Here is a 12,030-nt window from a genome sequence, read left to right as displayed (position 1 = left end):
TTAATAGGCTAACTTCTGTCTTTTAACAGGGCAAAAAAGAACTTCAGGTCTCTCTTTTTCAAACCCTGGTGCTGCTAATGTTTAATGAAGGGGAGGAGTTCAGTTTAGAAGAGATCAAGCAAGCTACCGGGATAGGTTTGTATTGCATCTGTCAAGTAGCAAGCAATTGTAGTTCTCTGCTCTGTGTTCAGAGCTCAGGGAGATACCAGGAAGTAATCATCTCCAGTAGACATTTTTAAAATGATTGATTCATTTCTTTATGTGTGTGTTATGAACCTGTGTGAGTATATCTATAATACACATGGCCTGTTGAGGCCAGAAGGGGGCATTGTATCTCCTGGAACTTGAATTAGGTGGTTGTGAGACTGTGTTGGTGCTGGGAGCTGACATCTATCTGGTCTTCTGAAAGACTAGAAAGTACTCTTCAGCAGTGTGATGTCTCTACAGCTCCCTCCTCTGTATTGATAATTTCAAAACCAGTAAGTATCAGTATGTAGTGTTAGCAAAAAGTGTGTTAGGAGAAACAAGATTGTGGAAGGCAGTGGGACTTGAGTTGGGCATTCAAATTTTGGTTGGAGGGAAGACATGAAATAAAGGAAATAGTGTAAGAAAGACTTGGGCATTGTAGGTAGGAAGCATGAAAAGTTTGTAGCTTAGAATGGTCAGCTCTAAAACTCATTAGGTAAGATGTAGAGATAGACTGATGAATATAGCTAAAGCCTATGCTGTAGTGACTCAAAGTATATAACTTAAAATAAAAATAAACTATTTGAGCAACTTACTTGGCATTGATAGGGCAGGCCATCTGGAAGAGTAAAAAAGAGTCTCGTCTAGAAACTATAGAGATAATTCTGGCATACAGTCCTAAGGGGCTTCTGTTAGAATGATTCTAACAGAAATGAAATTACTAGAACCATAGCGAAATGAAGAAGAAGAAAGACTTAAAAGATGATTCTAGGGTTTTCATTGGGTTAGGTTAGTAGTAGTATCATTAGCAATTAAACAGAGAGTTAATGGAGAATACAACATACTGGAGTGATAATAAGATAGCCAAGTGATGTGTCATTTTAGTCATTGACCTGAGAGAAAGGCAATGGTGCATCACAAGTTGTGGTAGTTGTCCTCATAGGGTGACAATAAATGCTTTTAGAAGACAACTAGGAAAAAATGTTATTGAATAGCACAAAGAGCAGGGTTTGATGACCCTGAGGGAGGGAAAAAGTTTAATAAAGAATGTGTAAAAATTAAATTGAAGTTGAATCTTGTGTTCTACATGCTACTAACAAATAAATGACTTATTTCTTCAGAGGATGGAGAATTAAGGAGAACACTGCAGTCACTAGCCTGTGGCAAAGCTAGAGTTCTGGCTAAAAATCCAAAGGGCAAAGATATCGAAGATGGTGACAAATTCATTTGTAATGATGATTTCAAACACAAACTATTCAGGATTAAGATCAATCAAATTCAAATGAAAGAAACGGTAAACCTTTTGTGCTCTCATCCTACTATATTAGGTTTATGTTTGTTTATAGAAGAAATTTACAGATTAAAAAATGATAGGCTTGAGTGTTTTCCCTGTCTATGTGTCTGTATCACATCAGGCCTGGGGCCCATATGTCAGAAGAGGGCATTGGATCCACTGGAGCTGGAATGGCTGTGAATGGTGCTGGGAATTTTATGGTGCAGGCCCTCTTAACTACTTGAATCATGTTTCCAGCCCCAGAATTTACAGTTTAGTTTTTAAGATTGAGTTTAATTTTTTAAGATTGATTATCTATTTCTTTATTTATTTATGTGTGCAGTGTTCTGTCTGTGCACCAGAGAAGGGCACCAGATCTTTTTATAGTGATTGTGAGCCACCATATGGTTAAGGCCAGTGCTCTTAACCTCTGAGCCATCTCTCAGTCCCAGTTTAATTTTCTAATGCTGCCATTACTATTAATTAAAGTAATATATTTCAGTATTTGCTTTTATGTTTATTTTTATTGAGGAATGAACTTATTAGGATTGGAAGTCGATATAATTTTTTTTTTTCGTTTGGTTTGGTTTGCTTTGGTTTTTTGAGATGGTTTCTCCGTAGCTTTGGAGCCTGTCCTGGAGCTAGCTCTTGTAGACCAGGCTGACCTCGAACTCAGAGATCTCCCTGCCTTTGCCTCCCAAATGCTGGAATTAAAGATGTGCGCCATCACTGCCTGGCTTTTGTTTGTTTGTTTTTGTTTTGATCTTTTTCTTCAGATAAATTTATGGAAGTAAATTTTTTGGCTCAATGAGTATGAATATTTTAAATTATAGGGTAGGCCAGAGGATACCTCCAGTATCATTCCTTAGGAACTATCTTTGTTGTTTCTTGTGGTGGTCTCTTTGCCTGTAACTCACTAATTAGGCTAGGCCAGCTAGGTATTAGTTCAAGGAACTGGTTTTACATGAGTTCATGAAAATCTAAATTTAAAAACCAGGTCCTCATGGTTGTAGGCAGGTACTCAACCAACTGAGTCTTTATCACCACAGTCCTCAAAGGTGGTGTTTTTCTCTTAATCTGTATAGGTTTTGCTTTATTGGTACATGGCAATATGATTAGAACAGAATGGAGCTATATTTGTCAAGGTTTTTTTCCTCTTGCATCTGCATTTATAAGGTCCCATTTAGATAAGTCAGTGCCTTTAGAACAGTAACACTGTTAAGTCCCTAATGTAAAGTTTGTGTTAATAATTAAGTTTGACTTCATTTGATATTTTTTTTTAGGTTGAAGAACAAGCAAGCACTACAGAAAGAGTATTTCAAGATAGACAATACCAAATTGATGCTGCGATTGTCCGAATTATGAAGATGAGGAAAACACTTAGCCACAATCTTCTTGTTTCAGAAGTCTACAATCAGCTAAAATTTCCAGTAAAAGTAGGTGTTTTTCTGTCTCCATACTGGACTTGTTATAAATGAAAGAGAATACATTTGATTCTAGACCCTAATCTTGCAAATATAGATGAAAAGCTTAAAGCCATTTGGAATGACAGGTATTTATTTTCTATAACCATGCGTGTGATTCACAGAAGAACTTTTGTTGATATATGTATACAACTGATAAATTGGGGAAACAATTTACAAACCCTCCCCCCCCCGTACTTGAAAGTTTAGTGAGTAAATGTGGCTTTGAAAGTTTTGAAGTTAATTTATTACATATCTTTTAAATCTTCTTTTCTGAAGATACCTTGGCATTTGACATACTTGGTTATTAGATTGAGTTATATCTTGTTTAGTTTACCTTATATAAATCTTTTCTCAAATTTGTAAGAGGCTGCTGGGTGTATCTTAGTGGTAAAGTACTTTTAGTGTCTTTTGAAAATGTCTAATAATGGGGGCTGGAGAGATGGCTCAGTGGTTAAGAGCACTGCCTGCTCTTCCAAAGGTCCTGAGTTCAATTCCCAGCAACTGCATGGTGACTCACGGCCATCTGTAGTGAGATCTGGTGCCCTCTTCTGGCCTGCAGGCAGACATGCAGACAGAATACTGAAATACTGTATACATAATAAAAAATAAGCTGGGTGGTGGTGGCACACGCAAAAAAAAAAAAAGAAAGAAAAAAGAAAAAAAGAAAATGTCTAATAATAGTTCTAGTAAGCTGAAATTGGTCTATACACTGGTATGTTCCAATGCAAATGTCCAGTAGTAATAAAGGTGTTTAGACAACTAGGTGTTGTACGATTTTCAAAATTTTAAAAGATTTCTAGACTGGGTGGTGGTGGTGCAGTCCTTTAACCCCAACACACGGGAACCAGATCTCATAGATGGTTGTGAGCCAACATGTGGTTGCTGGGACTTGAACTCAGGAACTCTGGAAGAGCAGTCAGTGATCTTAACTTCTGAGCCATCTCTCCAGCCCCAATTGTCATAAATTTTAAACTAACTACATGATTCAGAAATCCAAATCACTTGTATATGTAGTTAAAATTTATAGTTAGCCAGAAATATATAGGTGTGAGTTAATGTGATATTTTATCAAATTTCATGTAGTTATATGGATGTTTGGTGCTGGGTAATATAACGTAGGACCCTTGCATATGCTAGACAAGTGCTATACCATCAAGAAAAAGTCTCATCCACTTTTGTTTTGTTTTTGCCAACCTTCTTGAACTCACAGTCTTTATTTCTCAGTCAGCCTAGTAGCTGGGATTATAGGCCTATGCTTCTAGGTCTAGTAGTTCATTTAGTTTATGTAATAAATTCTCTTATACATTTTTAAATTTGTTTGTATTGTTTAGTTACTTAATTTCAGGTGTTTTTGTTGTTTGTCTATTTGAGACAGTGTCTTACTGTGTACCCCAAGCAGGTCTTACTCTCAATCCTGTTCTTCTGGCTTCCCATTTGCTGGGATTATAGAAGTACACTACAGTGCTCCAGCTGCATTTAATTAAATTTAACTTGATTTGAGACTTGTGTCTTAATTTGGATCTTGCTATGATACTCTGGCTGGCCTAGAACTCACTATGTAGACCAGGCTGGCCTTAGGCTCACACACATCTGTCTGACTTTGTTTGCCTCCTGAGTTCTTGGACTTAAAGTGTACTACCACTCCAAGCTTAGTAATGTTTTTAACTTCAATTTATAAAAATAAAAACTGGAGAACTAGCTTTTATCTTGAGTTAATGATATACTCGCCATTTCAAGGTATCTTTATTGAACTAAATAATGTTGTTTCTCTTGTAACATGAAGGGGGCCAGCTTGTTGGGGTTTCTGTTCCGCCTGGTACCCCACAGCCAGCAAGCCCCAAAGAAAATCACACAAAGATCTCTATAAGTTATAAAGCTGATTGGCCCATTAGGTCAGGTTACTTATTAGCTCTAATAATTAATCCATTATTCTGATCTATTTTTGCCATATGGCTTGGTACCTTTTTCAGCTGTCAGCTCACATCCTGCTGCTTCAGTGTTCTGGGCAGGAGTGGGAGGAATCAGCTTCCTCCTCCCCAGAATTCTCCTGTTCTCACTGCATCATTTCTACTTCCTGTTTGGTTTTCCTGCCTATACTTTCTGCCTGGCCAATCAGCATTTATTTAAAACATGATTGACAGAATACAGATAATTCTCCTGCACCACTTCCCCCTCTTTTTTTAAAAAAGAAAATATCCATAGTCCATTTTCTGGGAATGTGGGCATAGTATTCCAGGCTACTTCCAGCTGGTTGGGGGTACTGATAATCTTATGGGGACCTAAAGAAAATTTCGAGTTATGGTCAAGTCCTGACTGAAGTATCCTGTGAGTCTTGATCATCTCAGGCAGCAGTCTTGAACCTGTTCTAGATGTAGAACTCAGACGTCTGAGCCATCTATTCCTGCCAGAGATTTCTCAAGTGGTCTTCCTTGATCAAAGTTGATTTTTCTTAACTCTGAATAAATCCATAGCCTCTCATTTTCTGTGGAAACAAAAACAAAATCTCTTCTTCAAAGTCACATACCTTTTGACTTCAATTTTGAAGTCAAGGTATTTTCAAATACCTATCTTGGATTAATTCTGCAGCATTTATAAGCAAATATCTTTTAGCAGCTGTTGCTCCTTCCTCAGCATTCAAACAATTCAAAGAGAGCATAATAGCATACAGTATCAAGCATTCAAACAATTCAAAGAGAGCATAATAGCATACAGTATCAAGATTCTCTTTGTATTTTCCATCTTTATGTGGTTTTATTTTAACCTCTCTTTTATTTTTACTTTTAACTTTTGGCTTTTTGAGACAGGTTCTCTGTGTCTTGGAACTCCCTCTATAAACCAGGCTATCCTTGAACTTACAGAGATCTGTCTGTCTCTGCCTCCCAGGCAAATCCTACTGGCTTGTGCCACCACAACCAGAAACTCTCTTTAGTTTGTTCGTTCGTTCATTCTTTCTTTCTCTCTCTCTCTCTCTCTCTCTCTTTCAGAACTTTAACCTTTAACCTGTATATATTTTTGACACCCTGTAAACCATTTAGAGGTTTTCTTCCTCTTTGAATCTCTCTTTACTGTATTTCTCTCTTTCTGACCACATGAGCCTTTAATTCACTAAGCAATCATGGCTGAGGTTCTGGCCAGAGCCATGTTAATTGCCACAACTCTATGGCGTTTCAAGGTCCTTGCCAGGAAGCAAGCTGCAACAATGTATCCATAGCTCCATAGTCCGGACCACCTGCTTGAAAGAGTCAGCGGTTTCTCTGGCAGGACAGCCCAGAAAGCCGGCATTTTGAAACAGTGCAGCTTTTTTCCTGCTCCTGCTGAAAATTGAAATGCTTTACTCTAGTCTTTCCCAAGCTTTCTCAGGCTTTCTGTGGATGCAGTTATTAACGTGGGTGCCATTCTGTAACATGAAGGGGGCTGGCTTGTTGGGGTTTCTGTCCCACCCTATACCCCACAGCCGGCAAGCCCCAAAGAAAATCACACAGAGATCTCTATAAGTATAAAGTATAAGTAATAAGTATAAAGCTAATTGGCCCATTAGGTCAGGCCTCTTACTAACTCTTGTAGCTTATATTAACCCATTATTCTGATCTATTTTTGCCATATGGCTTGGTACCTTTTTCAGCTGGGGCAGATCTCATCCTGCTATTTCGGTGGTCTGGGCAGGAGTGGGAGGAATCAGCTTCTTCCTTCCCAGAATTCTCCTGTTCTCATTGCATCATTTCTACTTCTGTCTGGTTTTCCTGCCTATACTTCCTGCCTGGCCAATTAGTGTTTATTTAAAACATGATTGACAGAATACAGACAATTCTCCCACACCATTCTCTAACTTAGAATGTGTTCCTGTGTGAAATTATGAGTTGAGGTTTTTGTATTTTTATAGAAATTATCTGGTTCTCAGAATATATTTTTAAAATAAAAGTAGGGGGCTGGAGATGGTTCAATAAAAGTAGGACTAGGAGTGGTGATTCAGCAGTAAAGCACACTGACTGCCAGGCAGTGGTGGTGTATGCCTTTAGTCCCAGCACTCGAGAGGCAAAGACAGGCAGATTTCCATGAGTTCGAGGCCCCCCTGGTCTACAGAGCAAGTTCCAGGACAGCTAGGGCTCTTACTTAGAGGAAAAGAAAAGAAAGGAAGTAAGAAAGAGCACTGATTGCACTGATTGTACTTTCAGAGCACCTAGGTTTGATTTCTAGTATCCATGGTGGCTAATATATCTTTTTTAACTCCATCTTCAGAGGATCTGATACCTTCTCCTGGCTTCCATGGATACTGCACACATGTGGTGCATAGACAAACATGCAAGCAAAACATAAAAATAAATCTAAAAAACATGGTGAAAATAAAGTAGTAGGAAATATTATATATTGATAGAAGTATGATATTATAATATTTATATAGTGTATAAATAAACATCTTGGTGGGGAATTAAGACAGGATCTGACTGACAAACTCCAGACCACCTTCAAGCTTGTGACTCTACTGCCTCAGCCTCCTGAGCAGGGTTATAGGCAGGTGTCACCATACCTGCTTTTGTTCTTGCTCCCCCCTCGTTTTTTTAAAGGCCATGTTTCTCTGTGTGGTTCTGGCTGTCCTAGAACTTGCTCTGTAGACCAGACTGGCCTCAAACTCACAGCAATCTGCCTGCCTCTGTTCAATTATTCCTAGCCCTTGTTCTCTTTTTCTATGGGATGTTGGTAGATGGGCTTATACTGGTGATTATGAGCTTTGCATTGAAAATATGTTTTCTCTTACAGCCTGCAGATCTAAAGAAGAGAATAGAATCCCTAATTGATCGGGACTACATGGAAAGAGATAAAGAAAACCCAAACCAGTACAACTATATTGCATAGAATGTTGGCCTTGGAATATTTGTTGTCATATGCCGTAGCCATTGGATAAACTCACTTGTTGAATCTCATGTTATTTGACTTTTTTTATACTTCCGATGACCAAATGAAGCAGTGTAATGGAAATAGTTGCGTGGACTTTTCTCAGTGGTTAACATGCCCATTTAAAGAGTAATACTTAATCTTTAAGAAGAATGTTGTTGAACTCTTTGCATGTTATTTAGTATGATGTGCAGAAAACTCTTTAAGAAAGTTCCTGGTCTTCATGATTCCTTTTGGAACTGGGGAAGAGACCTCTATGGCCATTAAAAGGGGGGAGGGGGTTCTTATACATCATCAATGAAGCAAAAGGTTTATTTGCTTAAAAGTCACTTAAAGATACTTAAACTGCATGCAAGCTTTATTACCTGTACAGAGTTCTGGATGTATTTATCAAATAGAAAAACCACCCTGGACTTGTTTGTTCACCCATTTTGTGGTTTCCCTTGAAAAGAAAAATAAGTTGTTATTGCTGTTGGCGTTCTGTTACACTGAAGGGATTGGTAAAGAAACCTTATTTGGAAACAAATTTTTCAAGGAGGGTGACAGTTACTTCCATAATACCTTATATAGTCACATCCTAAAGGTTTTCATTTATGAGTATGGGATGTGTACACATGACTTAGTCCCAAATTTACTGAGCTGATTAACAGGTACTTATTAAATAGATAAATAGAAAAATTGCTGACCACCTTGCACTAGAAGAGCATAGGAAGAGGGGCAAATCCAGTTCTTTTTATTAAAAATGAATACTTTATTAAAATCACAGAAGACCAAAATCAACCTGTTTTGTAGATTACAGGAACAAAAATCACCAGCTACTTTTCATCATGCTTCAATCTTTAAATGTTGTTTGGATCGTTTGTCTTTAACTTGGGCTAATTGTCAGTTATTAGAGGCTTCCTAGGATTTGCATTCCAGTTTTTTTACTGAAGTGGAATTTTTTTGGAAGCATCTCTTCTCTGTTGGTAAACAAAGCTTTAACTTTCATCCACCTCCTGACTTGCAGAAACTCTACATATGCTTCTCCCTTGTCTCCCTTATACACTCCCTATTTGAAAATGTCAAGTCCTGGATTCTTTTTTTTTTAATTGCTTGAATTGAAGAGTTCTCATAGCCACTAGACACCTGCTTTTTCAGGGAAATGTCCTCAAATTGTTCACACACACAAAATAACAAAAGTATTGTTCTTCACATTCAAAATGTGAGTAAAAAACTTCTCTTCATTACCAGAGGGTTTTTGTTTTTCCTTCTGGTTTCCATTTCTATGAAGGGAATTGATTACTGGAGAGAAGCAGACAATTTTAGTGTTTGCTTTTCAATGAGAACTTCTTCAGTGCTTCATTCACCAGCATTGTCCTTGTCTTTCTGAAGCCATTACGGGAGCTGCTTAGATCTGAACCTTCAACTTGGTTCAGATCTTATGAACCAAGATCTTATGTCTACTATTGATGGTTTTCTTGAATTCTCAGAGACCTGTGGCCAGATGTCTGTACTTTAAGTTGCCCATTTCTCTTTATTGCATCAACTTGCACACTGTTTGACTATATATAGTGTTTCGAATAAACTTCCCAATTCTTTTTGAGCAGCTATTTCGTATATTTTTATTCAGCTCCTTTCTGATTTCCTTACAGGAGCTCTTCTGACAAGGAAATGTGGCTGTTCTGTTTACTGGACCATCAACATCAGTGTTGTAATTCATCCCTGTTGGTCTCTAGGGTATGGAGACTATGACACCACTCACTAGTTAACTTTTACAGAATTTTTAGGTGGAGTTGTTTCTACTAGGAGGCTCTTGATAACCACCTTCATTATCTTGAAGGTGGGTCCCTTTTCTGAGGTTCTTCATTCTTTGAAAATTTGATGCTGTCTCAGCTGAAAAACTAGCCAGACTATTAAGGGAAGCTGGTTAAGACACTGAAAAGTGATGGCAAACTACGTTGGATAATTGTGAATTTCAGTTGTTCTGTATCACTTGAATTTTTGTGCTTTTTTTCCCTGTGTATGTGGTGGTTCTATTTTTCTCCAATAAAACTTTTATTTAAAAAAAAGTTTCTGAGGGAATATTTTTAAACTCCAAATATTGAGAAAATTGTAAAACTAGAAAACAAAGTCTTCCTAAGGACTTCCTTAATTCACATTTGACAGTTCACATTCAATTATTTTTATACTTTCTCTTTGTTATTTTGTTGGTAGTTTTGGGATACTATGGAGGAGGTTATAGTCAAAGTATAGTAAAATTCCCAGCATTCTTAAAAGTAAACAATTAGTGCCACTTTAGTGGCAATCAAGCACAAGGATAAACATTTTTTTCAGTCAAACTGTCAAAGTGAGCAGTTTCATAATGTCAGTATGAAGGTAATTTAGATGGGACTTGGAAGGAGAAGAGATGGTACTTACTTTGTTATAGTGCATGCTTGCTATTTTTTTTAATCGTTTCTGTTCTAAACAACATATCACAGATATTACTCAGTATTTTCCTAACTCAGTTCCTGAGCCTGCTGAATGGTCTTAACATGTCATCTTTCCATAGACTTGAAATTCCTATTACATGTGTGTTTGTACAGTTTATTCCATGTAGTCATGTGTATCTAAAGGATTAACAAGTTTATTTTCTATCCTAGTAGCCATAAATTTTTTTTTTCTCTCTTTTTTGAGACAGTCTTCCTGCATTTCCCAGGCTGGCCTTTAATTTATGATCTTCATGCCTTGGGCTCTTAAGTGCTAAGAGTACAGCTGTGGACTACTATGTTTTGTCTCACACACATTAGTTGTATTTGTTTTAATGACCACATTGTTTAATATTGCACATGACAAAATGCTGCATATTTCAAGGTCTCATTTGCATAAAACTGCCAAAACCATTTAAGAAGGACCCAAAGGTAATGGAATTTTGTGTAATTATACTTTATAAAATGTCCTTTTCTAATGCTTCACTAGAGAATTTTTGCCAGTTGCTTACAAAAACCTTGGTTTAGGTCAAGTGTAGGTGATGCCCACCAGTAATCCCAGCACTTGAAGGCAGAGGCAGGTGATCTCTTTATCAGTTCCAGGCCAGCCAGGGCTGCATAGTGAAGCACTTAAAAAAAAAAAAACAGAAAAAAAACCAATCCCCCTGTTTTACATTGGAATAGTTATCTGGTTCAAATATTATACTTTGTTCAGTATTTTTTTATTCCTACTATTAGAATAAAGTATATTACTTCTTTTGAATGGACACATTGTCCACTTAGAGCTAATATTTAGAAGTAATGTCTAGCACAATAAAACCCAACTTATTTTATAAGATTTTTTTCTATAGAATATAAGGATGTATGCTATTAGACATATTAGAACTTAATACTTTTTTTGCAAGCTACGAAACCGTCTTTTTACCCTCTAATTCCTGTAATAAGATCTCTCTTAACTTTCTATTTTTAATTTTCTATTGTGCTAAAATTTACCGTATTAGCCATTTAGAAATATCCAACTGGGACATTTTGTGTATTCACTGTTGTGCAGTTACCACTTTGTAGTGTCAGGACATTTTCATCACCCCAGAAGAAGCTCAGTACCCATTATGGAGCTGATTTTCCATTACTCTTCTACCTGGCCCCCAGAAACCACTAACCCCTTTCATCTGGATTTGCCTATTCTAGATAGCTTACACCACTGGAATTAGGACTCATGTTGGATTTCTTTCATTTAACATGATGTTTTTCAAGGTTCATCCATGTACATGTCAGGTATTCCTTTTTATAACTGAACTTTACATATATGTGTATGGGCATTCACATGTACCTACACACATATGTTATCTATACCATACTGTTAAATAGAAAGTAATTCTTAAGAGTGCGTTGTTTCCACTTTTGGGGGGGGGATTGTGTCCACACTTGTTTAATTCCTTGTTTCACAGTCTTTTGAGAATGACACTGCTGAGATAGGCGGTGATTCTGTTCTTCAGTTTCCCATGCTGCCTAGTAGCATCTGGGTTCCTGTTTCTCTGCAGCCTCCTCAGTGTATGCCGATTTCTGCTGTCTCATGGCCGTCCTAGTTGGTGTGAAGTGGGTTCATGACAGTTGGGATTTTATTTCCTTACTAACTAATAATTTTTCATATCTTCTGTTTGTTATCTGTAGCTTTTCTCTTAAATGTCTCCACACTGGCCATTTTCAAATAGGGTGTCTCTCTTTTGTTACTGAATTATAAGACTTGTTCATATATTTAGATACTAGA

General features: G+C 37.3%; 1 protein-coding gene across 2 annotated transcripts in view; it reads left to right on the top strand.

The window, feature by feature from the left end:
- The window catches only part of Cul4b (cullin 4B), a 44,694-nt gene extending 34,831 nt beyond the window's left edge, over positions 1–9,863 (top strand). For both annotated transcript variants that reach the window (XM_041639987.1, XM_041639986.1), the window contains 4 exons: positions 30–135; positions 1,308–1,480; positions 2,743–2,895; positions 7,681–9,863. In XM_041639987.1, the coding sequence (XP_041495921.1) occupies positions 30–135; positions 1,308–1,480; positions 2,743–2,895; positions 7,681–7,776 (528 nt within the window). In that variant the 3' untranslated portion in view covers positions 7,777–9,863. The remainder of the gene's footprint in view (positions 1–29; positions 136–1,307; positions 1,481–2,742; positions 2,896–7,680) is intronic.
- The last annotated feature ends 2,167 nt before the right edge of the window (positions 9,864–12,030 follow it).

Source organism: Microtus oregoni, unplaced genomic scaffold (genome assembly GCF_018167655.1).
Source record: "Microtus oregoni isolate MIOR12 unplaced genomic scaffold, Mior012 000061F_ref0000440, whole genome shotgun sequence".
Taxonomy (NCBI): Eukaryota; Metazoa; Chordata; class Mammalia; order Rodentia; family Cricetidae; genus Microtus; species Microtus oregoni.
This window is presented reverse-complemented; position numbering and strand designations above follow the sequence as displayed.